The following is an 18,871-nucleotide window of genomic DNA, read 5'->3' on the forward strand; positions in this document are numbered from 1 at the left end:
GAAGACCATTCCAATAAACTAGCGCGAAATCTACTTTTAGGTGAAGGTCACACACGATTGAAAAAAAGAGACATCTTCAAGTCTGCACTATCTTAATGATCTCATCTCACACGAGAGTCCGTCCACAACTTCCTCCAACCACATCTATCACATTCGAAAAAAAAAAAAAAACAAAAAACAACATCATTTTAACAATCAACATGAGGGACAACGGAAGCTCTAAGGGAGACTGGAAACTAGGCCTTTCCGGCTCCCAGCTAGGAAGAATCGGAGACTGGAAACCCGTCCTTTCCAGCTCCCAGCTATGAAGAAGTGGAGATTCACAACCGATTTAATCATATACGTAAATATATGTTCATTTGAGCAAATAATTCGTTTCTTATAGTTACAAGAAAGATTCAATAAATAAAGAAAAATGGAAAAAAAAATAAAAAAAATTACAGCGATTCATTACAACAACAACAACTCAGTCACCTGCCTAATTACGCTAGAGCCCATAAAAGCAATGCTAAACACCAACCCCTTATCACATCTTTTAAAAAATTGTATTATAATTTCTCTCAAGAAATTTAATGAATAATGGCGAAATGACTCAGACAAGCTTGGACAAAAAAAGATTTAGATTTTGTTGGATATGTAACGAATTAATAATTAAAAAAAGCAAGATTTGTAAATGAAATAAAAAATAAATAGAAAAAATTTAATATACAATATTATTAATGGACATACGATGTTAAATTTAGAGAATTCAGTCTCTTGCTGTGCGACCCTGCTTACAACCTGCACGAAAGAGTTCAAACTATCCGTTTCCACGACAGTCGGTTCTACGTTACCGAAACGACCCGGATTTATATCCGGCCAAGGACTGTCACTCCAGCAGCATTCACCATATGTAAGTATGGGGAATGTTAATGCTGCTACAACAATAAGGTCAAACTATCACTTGAAGTACAATAAAAGTCGATGACACACAAATTCCCAAGCTACTGGGTGCTACTTTCGACAGTTTGCTCTCCTTCTCGGCGCATAAAACCGCGATCGCCACTAAAGCCCAAAACTGCAATAAGGCACCCTTCGCGTGTAGATTGGCAATGTTTTATAAGATTCAGAGTTACCTCAGGTATGATGCGATCCTTCATGTGAGAGAGCCTAGGTACGTGGTGACACCGGATACGGTGGTACGCATCATTCACACTGAGCTATTTAATTACTCAACCCCTGTAATCCCCCAAGCCAAATTCATATTTTTAAAGCACAGTACGTCATAGGCTTGACCGGGTCGTCATCAAAATAATAGGCTTATAGGCGTTAACGTGGCGGGTTCCAGGCCTAGCAAAACCATGTTCCTACTGCCCCTAAATATCAATACTCTGGAATTTAATTACCTTAAAAAACCTCTTTCTGGCGTCACAAAACACCAGCTTTCCCATGGCAGCCGGTTCTACGTTACCGGAATGACTCGGGTTTTTTCCGACCAAGGGCTGCCGCCTCAGTATACTAGCCCTGTCTAGTGAACCGTATATCACCAGTGAAGTGGATCATTTTTGAACAAATAATATTGTTGGATACATGAGGAGAGTTTCATAGCATTCAAGAGTTTTGATACCTTTACAACTTACAGGAAGTTCCTTTTTAATGAATATTATGGATTTAAATTTATGTACACGGGTATAAACAAGAATTATATATATTAGTTTTTACTTAAAATTTGACAACAGTATTCTTAGTAATCTTTAACAGCTATTGTATAATTACCCTAAGTTTTTATATGCATTTATTGCTTTAAAAGAACATTTATGTACGAGTGCATACGCTCAGATGACAAATTCGTAATGTTGCATAAGTACTAGGCGCATGTAATTGACAATTTACGGGAAAATTGTTTAGTTACATTAGTCGACATGCACCCGTCTCATTGCGACTTGACTGATCTTTCGACAACCGCCTTAAATTATTTCCGTTGGTCATATTTGCACTCCCGCTAGAATCAATGCTGGACTGCCGAATACATGGACCTTCTGGAGCAAAGTTATCTAAATTCCAATTCGGATTAATATTTGTGATATGCATAGATTGGGCCATATTACTTGAGCTTTCCACTTTGTTATCGGGAAGACTACCTAATGATACATCTCCCTCTTCAATGTTGTGGTGCTTAGAATATTTGCTGGTAACTGAGCTAATATACTGATCTAGATGATATATATGCGGTTGAAGTGAAATCATAAATGGGCGGTAGAGGCATTCTCGGTCAAAAGACCACTGTGTTAAACGTTTAAGTGCTCCATCTATTCGCTGACAAGTTATAAGCGATTCTGACCGAATCATTACGTTGATAATTCGACCTATGGAAGCTGCGTCTTGAAGCAATATAGACAAAACTAACGCATAGTCGGTACAGTTGGCCTCAATAAACAATTGCAGCAAATAACGAATTTTAATACTCAATTTTTCTGACAGTATTCTATAACCGTTATCACTTAATGAAGAATTTTCAAAATTCAATGAGTATACGTTTGTCAAGTCGCCATGTAAAGCAAATGTTGGATGGTACCGGGAATTATCGAATGATGCCTGCGAATTTGACCGTGATTTTACGTAGTCAGTTATATGTGGATTCGTATATCGGTGTTCTTCGTGTTCCTTTATAGCTGTTATATTGTTTTGCAGAGCATTTCCATTGTTCATACTTGTTGGTGTATCCATTAGAGCCAAGCTAAAGTAACCTGACTCAGAAGTATGACTGGATGGATGCAACAAAACCGAATGTGGATTGTCGATTGTAAAGTGCTTTTTCAATTGAGTATAATCCGTGGCTAACGACAATCCAGATTCTTCGGGTGTTGGATGCAAAAGAGCTGGTGGCAGTTTTAATTCCTCATGCAAGCAGTTTAGTGCTTCCACGTAATCATCAAGTCTTGCCGACCGATCTATTTCTTGCGATAGCCATGTCACCAAGTGAAAATCTAAAAACGCACTCATATAGCCCAATTGTATTAGTTTGTGCTTTTGTAGTAGCTTGCGAGCATGGTTTTGAAGAATGGTTTCGATGCAAAATATTTCCTTACGGTCCTTTGCTGAATTACTTCGCTCCATTTTACGGCGCACCACCGAAGATCCACCGTTGTTTGGAAGCGACGATGTCGTTGTTTCGTTGACAGCTCCTATTGAAGCCGTTGTATTGGAATTGGAGGGATTTGCTATTGATCCTTGCTTTTCCTTTTTCTCTTTGGGTAAATTGGAAGTAACAGTTGTCGAAAAACTGCGCTCTCGCGCAATAGGTCCCAAAATCATATTGAAGGCATCGGCGTTTTGATTAACTTGTGATTGGGTTTGCGAAGGTGGTGCGATCTTCATATTTACAACCATTGAAGAACGGGGCGAATCAATTTCATTAGGATCAATGGCTTTCAAAAAACGTATTAAGTCTTTTGCAAGCTCCCATTTACAATTTTGAAGCGCAATGTCGAGCAACAATGTTGCATATTGCTTGCTTATTATGGAAGGTTCCAAATTCTGAAGGATAATTAGAAAACTGGCAGCAGTTTCTAACTCCTCAGACTGCAAACACTGTTGAAATAGATCCTTCGGCTTACCTGCCATTGAAAACAAGTACGGCCATAACGCGATTTCCGTTTTGCGCGCACATTGAACTATTGTTTGGAGGTAAACGGGGAATTCTCGAATGAAATCAAGAATGCTTGGTAGTAACGCGTCTGGAATCGGATCTTTACTCAGAGCCTCTTCCTCGAGCACTTCATGAAGTAGCAACTCAAGAGAATGCGGAAAATATGGCAAGGACCTGCAAGATTTCGCAATCTCCCATGCACTATAGCCAAGATTTCTTTTAATTAACTGACGGAGTATTTTATGCAAATAAACTTGAGATTTACGTTCCATTAAACAGAAAGGAAGGGCGAAATGGGAGCTCGCTTCGCTAGTGTACAATGTGGTTTCATTCTCGACGCCCAGCACAATTACATTATCAAAAAGAATCACCAGAGGGTACAACTTTAAAGGAAACGATAACATAATCCTCTTCGACATGAATGTATGTAAGCGGTGTGGCCCTTCATGTATCTGCTCATTTATAGGCGGCAAGATAGGTAGCCATACTCTCATTCCATGCGCACCAGAATATAACCACAAGCAATCACGCATGGGGCTCTTTTCCAATGCATTGGAGAGCCAAAAACACTCAACACACGAAGCTAGACAGGAAGCCATCAGTGAATTTATAACACTATTGCGCGAATCACGTTGGATCATTAAAATACGCCCACAAACGTTAACAATTATTGTCTCGGCTGCATCACTTGATATAGACGCTGACTTCATCGTTAGATCATTACGAAGATTTGTAACAGTAAGTGACACAATACACGCCGGGTGAATACATATACTTTTTACGTCTACTTCGTAAGCACAGTTGACACTTATGGAATAAGCACCATTCTTTTTTAGCTCAAATAGGCTAACTATGCCATCAGCAGTCAGTGCAATCAGCTGGTCTCGGAACATATTTAAGGAAATGACTGGCGCGCGTACCTGAATTTTATTGCCAAACTGATTATCCAGCTTGCACTCCTCTGGATAGCAGCGTATTTCGTCTGTTCGATCTAACAAAGAATAGCAACCCATTACAATAAAACCTTTCCACCAAAGCAAGCCGCCAGACACCACGAAATCTTTTTCTTGCGATTCATTCCCAAACAGTTTCCATTTTTTTGTCATCATTGAATAATGGGCCAGCCCAGTCCTACCGGCCACTGCTAAATGTGTGCCATCCATATCAATTGCGGAATATCGAATTGGCCAATTACTAGCCGCATAAGTCAGGGGAAGTTGTATAACGTTCCACAATTTACTTTCTGAGAGAATGCTAGAGATATCGACTGATTTTTTTACTTCCATACTATCATCCTTGTAACAATCTGTTTTTGTTGGTTCTTTGTTATTGTTGGGGAATGTAAATTTTGAGCCAAAATAAATTTTTTCTAAATTATCTCCCTGGTTTATATACAACGTATCATCACCTAAAAAATTTAATTCAGTATAAATAATTCAATGAAGTTGTAACAGTAAATTTACCTTGTAGTAAAACATGTGAATGAGACGCCATACAAGGATTCATGGACATTGTGCTCTTAATAAAGTTCAACTGCAAAACTTCACAAATATCTTCGTCATTTTCCATGTGTGCCCCTGTAACCTTTTTCTTGCATGACATGAAAAGATGATATCCTTCTGTCGACCATTCCATCCTCTTCACCTGCAACGGATTATGATGCATTAAGTCAACGTGTAGACCAAAATCCCAACTTAAAGATGACATAAGCAATGCGCCAAATGTACTCCACAGTGAAATTCCTCCTTTCTCCCATGCGACAATAAGCACACAACCGTCGGGACTCCATTTCAGTTCGCGTACAGGACCCAAAGATCCTGGCATTACACTCGAATTGAGAGATAGCCTATGTGAATATTCCAAACCTCCGGTAGTATCTTCAATGGCATATACAGTCACATCTGAATTTTTACGGCCATATGCCAAGAGTCGGAACTTGTGATTAACACTACAAATCGAGGCATCTTCCACATCCGGTACCCAAAAGCCATGCATATTTTGTGGCTCAAAACGCAAATGCATTGCAATCAGAAATGCTGCACGATTGTCGCTGAAAATTGCTGCACAGCCTCCAATAAATGGCGAATACTCCAATGCTGCCACATATGAATTATCTCCTATTGGTGGAATACTTTTCAAATGAGAATTTTGATTAACGTAAAATGGAATATCACGCAAATTTACGGATGAGTGCAATGCCAATGCCTTTTCTCCACTTTCCCCTACTATATCCGCATCTAAATCCGTCCATTGAACACGTATAAGGTCACACTGATTCGTTGCTAGAAGTAATTCTGTAAGGCTTATGCAACATATTGTTGTGATTGGAGCATCTAACTTGATATTGCATTGCTCTCGTAAACTAAGTTTTGGGACATTTTCTTTTATGAAAAGTTCTGCCGAATCCCTTCTCAAACTTGATGTTGGCGGATCTATCTGAGTTAAAATACCACTTCCATGTGCGTCAAATTCTATGTGATAAAGAATTATGACGCCCAAATTCGTAAGTATAGCCAACTGTCGAGAATCTGGTTTCCATATAATCACTTTATTTTTACCCACTTGAGCTATGGAGTCTTCATCACGGCGATAAAAAGTTATTGGAATTAATGGATTTGCATACCATATACCAACAAAATCGTCGCCAACAGCCGCAACTAATATTTTAACAGCATCACAGCAAATGTGATTTATAGATGATTTCTCACCAGGGAAATCCAGGTTAAGCACTCTTGGCCAACCGACAGTGAAATACATGATTACCAAAACCTATTGGAAGAATATATAAATATTTACTCATTCCGTAATTCCATTAAGAACTCACTCATAAGAAAACTACCGACAATTACGTAAACATTTAAACCATTAGCATACTAAGTACTTCAATATATTTGCAGACATATTATAACTTTTCTAACAAAACAATATTATGTTTTTAGTATCACTTTTATAGAAATTAGAAAAGTAAATTCGTCGAAAATACGCCTTGCGTCAAACAACAAAATTGTTGACAAGTAGAAGTGCAAAACTATCGAAGATACTATCGATAGTTTTCATTTTCCAAAACAATCGTTGGTTTAAAACCCTCGTTCGTGTACAAGACGAATTTAATAAATGGTGTCTTCTCGATTTTGACAAGTCTGCTCTCAGGCACCTTATTAATACAAAACAAACAAAAGGGGGAGAAACCACCTGTTTGTTAAATTCAGTGAGGGATTTAGTAATATTGTAAGTTGCGACATTTAAACTAAACAAAGCGTATCACAACCACAATTTCGCATTTCCAGGATTTCTTAATTGGTTGGTTCAATTAAGAAATAATATTCGCTATATCTCATACACACCTTTTCGAGTTTTTAATGAGCTGTACAACCATTTGAAAATTGAGAAAATAAATACGAAAGTTGCCTTTTATATTTTGCATGCACTAATGAAAGCTCAGTAAAATAATTATTGAAATGGCTTTACTGTTTTTCAAAATATTGTGCTAGATTCCCATACCAAAATAAAATTACGTCTTCTATTATACTGTTATCTGCCGCAGCTTTTTTCAGGTTTCGCCAATTTACTTGTAATGATTTTTTTGGCGTGATAACGTCTTATAATTCGATTTAGCCGGCTGCACGCACGAAAAAATGTTTTGTTATCTTGCTCATTCGTCGTTATCTTGCTCATTCGTCGTTACCTTGCTTGAACTGCAATGCGCATATACATACATATATATGCTCACTCAAGTAGGAGAGAGCCCAATGTCGAACGTTGCCGAACGCGGGGGCCGATTGTGCTCTTTGTCGTTCGTTCCGCGCTCTCGCTTGCAGTTCATTCAAGATAACGGCAATGAGCAAGGTAACGACAAATGAGCAAGGTAACGACAAATGAGCAAGGTAACGTCAAATGTGCAAAGTAACACTAATGAGCAAGGTAACAACACATTTTTTCGTGCGTGCAGCCTGTTAAATCGAATTATAAGACATTATCACGTCAAAAAAAAAAAACATTCTAATAGCGGTCGCTCCTCGGCAGGCAATGGCAAACCTCCGAGTGTATATCTGCCATGAAAAAGCTCCTCATAAAAATATCTACCGTTCAGAGTCGGCTTGAAACTGTAGGTCTCTCCATTTGTTAAACAAAATCAAGACGCACGCCACTTAAAGCAGGAAGAGTTCGGCCAAACACCCAAAAAATGGTGTACGCGCCAATTATATATATATATATTGGTAATTAATGCATATGTGAACGTACTTTAAGTGGCACGGAGACATATTTACGCCTTTAGATGGCAATCGGTTTTCAATATTTTAAAATCAAATTTTAATAAAACGCAAATATTTATATTTTCTATCATTATTTCTTTGTCTAAATGCGAATAGACACAAATATATAACAACAAAAATCAGCGTGTTAACGAATTTAATTAAAGTATTATTAACATTTGTATTATCAGACCGGCTACTTCGAAGGCTCGTTATATTATATTCGGCAAATCATCATTAAAATAAAATACACGGCAGAAGTGAACGAAAACCAATACAACTTTAACGAGCTCGATGGGAAACCCTTAATAATTTTACTGGTGTTATGTTAATTATAATTTTTTTGACTTTTCTGCTTTTTTGTGTCAATAATCAAAATTAACCTAAATCGATAGCGCTTGAATTAAAGAAAGTAAAAATATAGCATAAGTTAGAAACTTTACAACGACTGCTCAGCAATATTGTTATTATGTTTTTCAATTTTTGTTTAGTTTATGAATAAAAGATTTTTGTCCAGACGCGAAAGGACTCAATTTGTTATAAAATAATTGAGAGTGTCGTTGGTTTTCTGTAAGGTAGTGTTGAATGTGTTTAGGGGATAAGCAAATTATATGTTGAAATGGCAATACCATTCATGTGTTTATTTGGTTTTGTAACCATCTTTTGGCAAATTTCATTTGAGTTTGATACGCGGATGTTGTGTTGTTGGGACGTAGCGCGATTTTTGGAAGTGACTCCTGATAAAAATGCAAAACACGAGTTATATATCAAAAAATGCGCAGTTAAGTGAAGAAGAGAAACATAATGTTTTGCAAAAATTGGTGGATATTTTTAATTGTTCTCCGAGTCCGCAACTACGAAGCCTCTGTGAATCACAAGCTTGGAATGGTAAATAAAATAAAGCACTCGTGGCTTGTAAATTACTAATAGCAAGATGATTTTTTTTGTCGCAGTTGAGCGCTGTATCGACTTTCTGATAAGAGTTAATAACAAAGATGAAAATGAAAATCAAAGGAAACTGTGTAGTGGAGCTATTCCAAAGCAAATATTTAAAGGCGAAAAGAATGTAGTTCAAAAACTACATTCCGCCAACGGCGCCAAAAATCAAAACATTTCCTCAGGAAGTTCATTTGTAGAGCAGCGCATTGCCAAATTAATAGCTGATGGCTCCAAAGTAATGGTCCTTTTGCGAGGAGCACCGGGAAGTGGAAAATCATGCTTGGCGAAAAATTTCGTAGAACGGCATGTAACACTTAATGAGCAGTACACATTGAAGGACTTCATATTTAGCTCTGATGACTTCTTCAGGAACAGTACTGGTACATACAACTGGCAACCAAGCTTGCTAGATCAAGCGCACGATTTTAATCAACGACGTGTTGAAGAGCACGCACAGGCCGGCTGGAGTCCAATTTTTGTTGATAACACGAACATTAAGTTATGGGAAATGAAAGCTTACGCACGAATAGCAGTTGAAAATGGATACGTTATTGAGATACTTGAGCCTAGGACATCTTGGCGTTATTCAGCTGGTAAACTGGCGCTCAAAAATAAACACGGAGTGCCGGCACATAAATTACAGATAATGCTGAATAATTTTGAGAAAGGAACAGTGGACGATTTATTGAAGGTATGTTTAAGCAATTTATTGGGTTAAAACTGAAAAGACAAAAAAGTTTATGCAAATCTTGGGTCGGTTAACATGAAACAGTTTATCACATTACAATTTTATTTTCTACACTCACAAATTGCAACTTCTTGAGAATTGTTGATATACTATTTTTTTATTAGCCTATTCATAAATTTACTCTTTATATATTCATAATAAATATTTGGTAAATGCCGTTAAATTAATCGTTCTTGGCCGAATGTAAGTCCAAGATAATCCAGTAATGTAGGCCCGATTGCAGTGTGATTCTCTTGTATTATTTGGCGGTTTAACCATCTTGGCGATTATGCGCTGTCCATGCATATATGGAGAATGTTTATGCTGATACAACAACAAGAGTTTTTTCTTTTCAAATGCCAGCAATTCAATTTGTTTTGTGGGTGATGAAGATTACGTCGGTCCAGAATAACAAACCGTGCCTCAATTTTTACTACTACAATTATAAAAATTCGCTTTGGGGAACAATAGACATTCTAAAAATGTTAGGCCTCTTTTCGCCAAGCGTTAGCTAGTAGCCAACAGATGAAACAACTGGTATAAATGAACATATTTTGGTAACGCTGGAATAGAGATGCCTTAAATTACATATGTTTGTAAAATAGTGAGTTATACCAGTTTAATGAGGTACAACCATACTCGCTAGGGGTGAATTTTACTCGATAACTTTGTTGTTGCTTTTACATGGAATTTTTCGTAAAGTTAATCGAAGGTTTTGGGTCCCCTTCTTGCCGAAATAAAACCTCTTCCGTTGGATAGGTGCTTAAGTCAACAAAATCAGTCTGTAAGATATTTCAAGAGTCTTCTTCTTTCATTATCCTAAATATTCGCCGCCCTGCGTCATCGTTTGTTTTATATCATTACATTCCCATGGCAGTCGATTCTACGTTACCGGAACGACCCGGATTTATATATCCGGGCGGTCAGCAGCATTCCCCGTACATGTATGGGGAATGTTTATGCTGCTACAACAACAACATCATCGTTTGTTTTACTCGATGATTTTGCAGCTTTTCATGCGGTCGGTGCCAGTAATACTGCTTCCCATCCGACTGAAAACGGTTAATACGGGTTTCCTCAGACCATACCATGAGTCAGTCATTAGCACTCCAGTGTTTGTGCTATTTGCAGAATCTCAACCTTGCTCCCGCGGTTTTTCCATGTAATGCTGGCTTTTGTGGCTTGATGCGGCCTCCAACCCGTATTTTTTCAGCGCTCTGCGTGCTGTTCACTCACTGACGGATTTTTAGCTATGGTGTTTTTGCTATGGTACTTGAAGAGTTCATAATCGCTCCATTTCTCGCGCATCTCTGTCCAAAAGTAGATTGGGTCGCCTTTTTGTAACCGTTGGAGCCTTTATTTATTAAGAACATTAAGTACAGTTTGAGGGTAAATTTCCAAGCGTTGTGCTATTTCCCTTGATAAGCGACCATTTCTGGTGAATGAAACAATTTCATCTTCACCCTTTCTAGCAGTCTCCCTCATTTCGACTAATATTTAAAACTCCTTTTCATTGGAACAAAAGAGCAAGCTTGATGACGAAGCGGTTAAACTCAACTAAATGCTTTAAATTTTTTTTCTTTTTCTTATCGCAAGTCATGTACTGTTCAACAACAGAAAAAATGCGGCTGGTATAAGGGAGAATAAAGGCTTACTGACGAATTTGAACACATGCAAGATTGGCTAAATGGAATTTTTTGTGTTATCTTATTTATTTAAAAACTGGATGCACCCGGCACGCGTTGCTACCCCAACAATTAAAATAAATTTAAGAAAAATAACTTTAAAGAAAAATCATTTTCGGTTAATCCTCCTATCTAATTAGATATCGAAAATCCTTCTATCTAAATAGATATCAAAAATCCTCCTTAACTAAGGCAGAATGATGTACAAACTCACATTGGATGAGAGGAAGTGCTTGAAGTAATCAAAAACCACACGTGTGTATGCATTTGTGTATATAACGCGAATGACTCTTCAGATACCAAATATATATGTAAATATCTATCTATAAGTAAATAATAATATAATATTTGCTTTAACCCTTTCGCTCCGACTTTTAGAGGGGATTTGCTCAAACTTTATTTTTGAGTTTTTGGATACCCATTGGTACTTTATGTGCGTAGAAACATGATGAAGCTTGTAACTTATGTAGATAACGGTATTTTGAGGTGGGGTATATGTGTCCCAACAGTATTTAAAAATGGGATATTTTTGTCCCAACTGGGTACAAACTACACCTAGAAAGTAGAAACATTTTTTTGGTAATAACATATGATTTGTACTTTTATTTATTTTATGAATGTGATGAAGCGAAACATTGTATACAGAATGGCAAATTACAAGCCCGGCAAATAATTTTTGTTATTTTCTCGACTTTTTGATTGGCGCATGCTACGCACCGACGTCTTTTAGACTGCTCTATGGGTAAATGGTCCCCCACATTTGTCATTGATTTGTACCTATTCGATGATCTTCCAGGCCGACGGGATCGTTTATATGCGGTACATTCCTTTCCTTTTTCAATTAGCGACTCAGCAATCTCGACCAGCACTGGTAAGAAGGCCGGTTTCTTCCTATTCAACTCCGAATATATAACCCAAGTGTTTACAGCAGCCATCATCATGCCACGATAAAATACTTTTTTCCACTATTTTTTTGATTTTCTGTTTATATCATACAATCCCAACATTTGATCTGCCAAGTCCACACCGCCCATTATTGCGCGGTACGTCTTTACGATGTCAGGGCATGGAAACTCTGCCTCAGTTCCATCTTTCATTTTGCGTCTAACAGTGCTCATGTCAGATGTGTGGCAGTTACTGAGCAGCATTACCTCTTTGACGTCCTGCCACTTTACCGCTATGGTACCTGCAATCAAGAAAGTTACTTAAAAAATTAATTAAAGGGTTTTAGTTTGACTTCGTACCCACCGAATTAACTTTGAAAATAGCTTCGCCTCGCTGCAATTTTTCTGGTATTTTCGGAACATTCTTCCGGTTGGACATGCATGTTCCCAAAGCTGGATATTGTATGTTGTTAATAAGATTAACAGTGGTGAAAAAACGATCAAAGCAAAGTGTCACGTCAGGGTTAGAAATCGTTGCTGCAAGATCATTCACAACTCGTTCGCCGAGTGTCCCTTAAAGGACATATCCTTCTTTTCTACAAAAGATACTCATGTCATAGGTGTCTCCAGTCAAAGAATCGCAGCGAAGCCACATTTTGATGCCCCGTTTCACTGGCTTGAGTGGCATATATTGCTTGGGCAATGTACAAAGATATTGCTCTTGGAAACAATTTGCGAAAAATTTCGTAGGGGGTTGAGTGACGCCCAATATTTACTGCAATTTTGCATTCGCGGTGGTTACTAACCGATTTTCTTGAAACAAACGACTCATTCGGTGTGCTCGAAATAACCGTGCCTGAGACTTCCTCACCTCGTGCAGGTTGATTGCCACCATTCTCGTCACTCAATCCGGTCTCCTCTGAATCGCTGGAAGAATCGTCATTGCCAGTGGTTTTATCTAACTCAGGACTATAAATTTCATCACTTTCGTCACTAAAATCAGTTCCTGATTCCATGGATTCATCATCATCTTCTTAAAGTAATGCACTAATTTGATCGCGATTTAATTTCGACATTTTTGCTGTCTACGAAGTTGCAAAAATAAAAAAATTAGCTGTGTGATACATTATGTACAACGTACTGCTGGGACATATATGTCCCCATATAAAGCCCTGCTGGGACACATGCATCCCAAAATTAATTTTCGCTGAATATTTTTCACAAAACTCTTATTAAAAAATATATTTGTACTTACCAGTAAAAGGGCAATATTTTTCTTTAGAAAAATTAACACTTCTTATAAAAATACGTATTATTTCACCAAAATTACGCGTAAATTTGATGCAATATTAGCGACTGCTCACAAACAACTGATCAAAACTAAAAACGATTGAAACTGTGTGGAATGCGGATAACGGTAAATTGTAAGTACTGTTCGCAGCTACTGATTGTGACATTTTGGTTGAGTTTCTTATGAAAATTGCAAGTGTAAGGGGGAAGTGAACATGCTGTGGGATATCAGTGTCCCAGCAGTAGCGAAAGGGTTAAATTGTAATTGCTTATTCGCTTTACTAAAATAATTCGATATCGACAGATACATACATGCATACATTTATGTATACATTATTTTTTACGACTAAACGAAAATTTGAAACTAAAATCAACACTTTTGCATTCCTCGTAAGTGGGAAATTCGATCCGGTAGTCATAAGTCCTGCGTTTGACATGATTCTCAGAGTTGCGAGAAAATAATAATCGGTTTAAGGCGGCCGCCGTAGCCGAATGAGTTATCATTCGGAATTCACAGAGAGAACGTAGGTTCGAATCTCGTAACAACAAAATTAAGAAAAACATTTTTCTAATAGGCAATGGCAAACCTCCGAGTATATTTCTACCGTGAAAAAGCTCCTCATAAAAATATCTGCCGTTCGGAGTCGGCTTGAAACTGTAGGTCCCTCCATTTGTGGAACAACATCTTAGCCAAACACCCAGAAAGGGTGTACGCGCCAATTATATATATATACGTCAGAAATATCATGTTTTTCACGAAACATTAAAAATAGTGATATGTTAGGTCTTTAATATGTTCGTTATGATGAATACAATTCAATTCGATTGGAACTCGTATTTATTATACGTGATATATTCCGTAAGATCTATAGTTGCCACCATTAGCTATAATGACTTCACATCTTCGAGTCATACTTTGTCTGATTTCTGTGCAAGTGTTGAAGGTATTCACCTCCGAATCAGCCGAATTTGCCTTGATAACTGTTTGTACGTCCACCTTTGTTTTCTTTTGAGTTTTTGCTAACCATTGCCCAATCATTTTCAATAGATTTGGCATCAGGCGACTGTTAAGACCAATCGAACATTTTGCTGTTTCCACTCTACACCACCTTCAATGCTATTAATACCAAGGCTGGTCTGATGAATAGCATAACATGGTGACCTACGCTATATTATGCATTAGACCATTTATGCATACCAATTATCCATTGTCTTTTCGATTGAAAAATCCGCCGATTTTATATGCGCGAATCACCGTTACTATATTAACTTTAATAAAACTTATTGTGTGGGCTTCACTGAGAAGACTTTCGCCATTCCTCCCAATTACATCAATGTGCACGTAGGCAAACGCGCATTTCTAAATTCGCAGCAAAAGCACCCATTTTAGCAAACGAGTGTGGCCATCTACGCCAGGCCGATTCCCGGGAATCCTCGGATAACGATTGCAATGATAGTGATGTCCGCTAAAATGACAATTCATATTCCGTTCTTTGGTTGACGGATCCAAACGTTGTGTTACCAGACAGCTACTCAAGTCGCCTAACAGCAGGAAAGCTAAAGCTTCCAAAGCCATTGACCTCGATAGTATCAACATGCTAATGTTGAAAAATGTGGGTCCGAAGGGAGTAGCCTTTATCACGAGGGTCTTTAACTTGTCCTTGGTCACTCTCATCATACCTGATAAGTGGAAAATAGGGAGAGTGGTCCCACTATTAACAAAAAGGAAACCCGCCAAACAAGGGGAGTCCTAACGCCCGATGACTCTCCTTGCCCCAGTAGTGAAGAACACAGTAATCACGTAGATGAATGGCGGGCTTATCTGTGAGAGGACTGTACTAGAACCTTTTCTAGAGTCGGTTCTACGCAGCAGCATTCCCCTAGATGTGTGTACATATGTTACTGTTACAGCAACAACAACGAAGACCTCCGGGACGTTTCCACGACAGTCGGTTCTACGTTAACGAAACGACCCGGATTTATATCCGGCTAAGGACTGTCACTCCAGCAGCATTCCTCGTATGTAAGTATGGGAAATGTTTATGCTGATAAAACAACAACAACACCTCCGGGAGAGATCCGCGTTAATTTGACACAATTACGATCCCGATATTGTGGCAGGTTAATCGATCGACCGGAATCGACCCTAATGTACTTAACACATGCCCACATAAAGCCACTAATCTAACTCGCCTCTCCATCTTCATTTAGCCCATCGAAATATCATATTTCATGGGCCTACCGTTACATTCTTCACTGCTCTCTACAGAGTTTTGTAAATTGTTATAAGAACAACAACAAACAGACTGCGGGATATACTCTGTTCAGTAACATATCCAATTTAATAACTAGATTGGCCTTCTACTCTTCAGGTCAACACACCCTGTCAAACGCCATTATTTCTTGAAATATCTCAGCCTCACCTAATTTAAAACGGAGTCAATAAAGGTACCTTCTTAACCGAGATGATGCAAATAATCACCCCTCAATAATTGTCTAAGAAAATGGACATATTGAGTTTTAAAACTGATACTTGTATGAATACTTTTAAAAAATTAGCCTTGATATGAACTGCTAACGTATTATTGTTATTATTTTTTTATATTTATTTTTTGTAGATGCTTAAGACGACAAAATACCACGTTCCACTCCCACAAATGCGGTCCATTCCACCTATATCGTTTGGTCAGCAAGACACTGAAACTGAAGAAGTATTTCAAATATATAAACCTGAAAAAAATAATTCCAATGTATCGGACGCATCGACGACTTCAGAAAATCCCTATTTCGTCGACGAAAGTGCTCCAAAGGCCCAAAGAGAAAGATCTGCTTCCAAACAGAAAATCGTGTCTGCGACTATAGAGTTACAACAACCCCCACCTTTAATCCAAACTGCCGATGGATTAAATGAAATCCAAAGCAATGAATTGAATGCTTGGCAGCCACATGAACAAGAGATAAATAAATTTTGGAATATGAAACCGTCTAGCAGTGATAAACAAGAGATGTCTCAGGAAAACGAACACCAAAGAAAATCCCTTCTAGATTTGTTGCGAGAGGGTGTATCGGATGTGAGCAAACCACAAAGCTATGAAGATAAGAATGGGCAGAGTATGAACCAAAAAATAGTTTTCGAACGTCATAGCAATAACTGCCCAAATGAAAATAAAGGGTTTGCATCCTTACGTCAAATTTATCCAAATAAAGAGCTTTCAAGTTTATGGGATTTATTTGTCAAATGTGGAGGTAACATTGATTGGACAGTTGATCTTCTTTTAAGAGAGGATGAACTAATTCATGCACCGGGCAGTCAATATTTCGAGCAAGTACCTCAAATTGTGAATGATTTTCAATGCAACTGTGGTACGCAACCAAGTGTTGCAGACGAGAGTATTACTGTGGAGATTCCTCCAACACCTACGGACACTTCGTTTGGCAAAGGCGCGAAACCTCAAAGGCAGCGATCGCGAGCTTCCCGAGTACATCAGCGGCCGAACCCGGAATTGCAGGAAATAACTGATGCTATAGCAAATCGTTTTGTACTTGACGGCGAGCAATTTTCACCACATATACGAAAACTACGAGAAATGCGTGAAAGGCTACGAAATCCAACCGCAGTATGCTATACCAGTACCGAAGTTCAAACCGAACCGATAACTGAAGTGGAACTTGCAGACGATGATGCCGACCCCGAAATCAATGAAATAATAGAAGTCAATCTCGGCGAAGATTTAGTAAAGCAACTGAACCACATATTCCAATCTGAAATGACGTCACTAGTTGAAAAGTTACCGCATAATCCTATTCTGAACGTATTTATGCCACGTTCATTAGCCAAGGAGTTATATATGCTCTGGATAGAGTCAGCATACAATCAGCTTGAAGAGCAACGACAAGTAACAACGCGGGAAGATTCCGATTTCGCACGTCTCTTAACAAATCCTAAGTACGAATATTATTCGGAATCGCCGGGAAATATACAGGAACTGCTAGATATGGAATTCGCATGGCAGATTTACAAAAATGATCAGGATACTGAAATTCATAAAACATCGAAAATACAAGAACATTATCGTCCAAGTGACCTCGCTGCTCACCTAACCCAAATGAAACTATGTGAAAAGTTTCCAAGCATTCCACGAGAAACCCTTGTTGAAATTTTATCTGCTCACGGTAATAACTATGACGAAACAGTTAAAGTGCTCAGCATCACGACACAGGCTGCAGAAGGTTACACAGTTTCCGATTTGCAAAAAAAATTGATGGACTGTACTTTAGAAGAGCAAGAAAAGGTAAACTTTGAATTGTTTACCATATTATTATTTTTATTGTTGTTTACGTTATTTCACTTGCATCTACAGATAAAGAAGGAGCAGCAGAACAGTAACAAAAACACTGGCCACAGTGGAGCTAGTGAAGATCGCTTAACTAAAGCACCTTCTCAGCCAGAGGAGGCAAAACGAATGGCGTTGCACGATTTCGAAGAAATGCGAAACCTGGCAGCTCATCATAGTCAGCTCAAAGCAGAATGCTATCAAAAGGCTAAAGAAGCAATCCAAAAAGGGAATAGTGCTGTTGCAGTTTATTACTCACAAATCGCCAACTTACATAAAATGAAATTGGATATGTACAATCATCGCGCAGCCAACTGTATTATGGATGTGCACAAATATACACAAAACAATCCAGAGCTGTTAGACTTGCATTATTTACATGTGATGGAAGCAATCGGATGTTTGGATCTCTTTTTAGATCGTCATATTACAGGTTTGCGCGCTGCCTCTCGTAGTTATAAACATATTTTCATAATCACTGGGCGTGGGCTTCACAGCGCAGGTGGAGTTTCCACTATTAAAAATAAGGTTAAAACCCGTTTAAAAGAGCGCAATCTTCGGTAAGCTGTAATCATTATATTAATGTTGCTGTATTTATTTATATAATATTATTTTATAGGTGGAGTGAAGTGAACCCGGGATTATTGAAGGTAAAAATTTTTTCCGCATCAAGGCACTCCAAAAATATTTAATATAGCGAACTCCTAACATTACCATCCTTTATTTTAAACTTAAAAGTTTTAATACGTACATTAATATATGTATTTTATTGATAAGGACGTAATTAGAACTATTTTTCTACAAATTGTTATTTTAAATGAAGGACATAATATAATAAATAAAAGTACAAAGTAATTGTACATGTACATAAATATATTTAAAGAGTGCTGTGTTTCTATATAAGCTTTCATATCAATTGCGTTTATATATTATACATACTTCTTAGTTTTAGAAAAAATACATTAAATAGAAACCGAAAAGAAGTAACGGTACGTTTAACGCAATAATACCATAAATTACAATAAAAACATAATACTTCGGTACTTTCGTTATATAAATCTTAGCTTTTGAAGAGTTCTTTTAAAACTAAATTGACGTGTTAATAGGAACAAGAAGTAAGTTAAAATAATT

General features: G+C 37.8%; 2 protein-coding genes across 2 annotated transcripts; one reads left to right on the forward strand and one right to left on the reverse strand.

Annotated features, from left to right (window-relative positions):
• Window positions 1-1,597: 1,597 nt before the first annotated feature.
• Window positions 1,598-6,622, reverse strand: LOC129240153 (guanine nucleotide exchange factor subunit Rich). Its single transcript, XM_054875720.1, has 3 exons — window positions 6,453-6,622; window positions 5,092-6,397; window positions 1,598-5,036 (listed from the first exon to the last, which is right to left on the reverse strand). The coding sequence occupies exons 2-3, from the start codon at window positions 6,383-6,385 to the stop codon at window positions 1,888-1,890; spliced, it is 4,443 nt and encodes a 1,480-aa protein (XP_054731695.1). The 5' UTR covers window positions 6,386-6,397; window positions 6,453-6,622; the 3' UTR covers window positions 1,598-1,887.
• A 1,926-nt stretch (window positions 6,623-8,548) lies between these two features.
• LOC129240154 (NEDD4-binding protein 2) lies at window positions 8,549-18,576 on the forward strand. The gene is made up of 5 exons (XM_054875721.1): window positions 8,549-8,769; window positions 8,835-9,511; window positions 16,025-17,698; window positions 17,768-18,300; window positions 18,360-18,576. The coding sequence occupies exons 1-5, from the start codon at window positions 8,628-8,630 to the stop codon at window positions 18,430-18,432; spliced, it is 3,099 nt and encodes a 1,032-aa protein (XP_054731696.1). The 5' UTR covers window positions 8,549-8,627; the 3' UTR covers window positions 18,433-18,576.
• The last annotated feature ends 295 nt before the right edge of the window (window positions 18,577-18,871 follow it).

This window comes from Anastrepha obliqua, chromosome 3, assembly GCF_027943255.1.
Source record: "Anastrepha obliqua isolate idAnaObli1 chromosome 3, idAnaObli1_1.0, whole genome shotgun sequence".
Lineage (NCBI taxonomy): Eukaryota > Metazoa > Arthropoda > Insecta > Diptera > Tephritidae > Anastrepha > Anastrepha obliqua.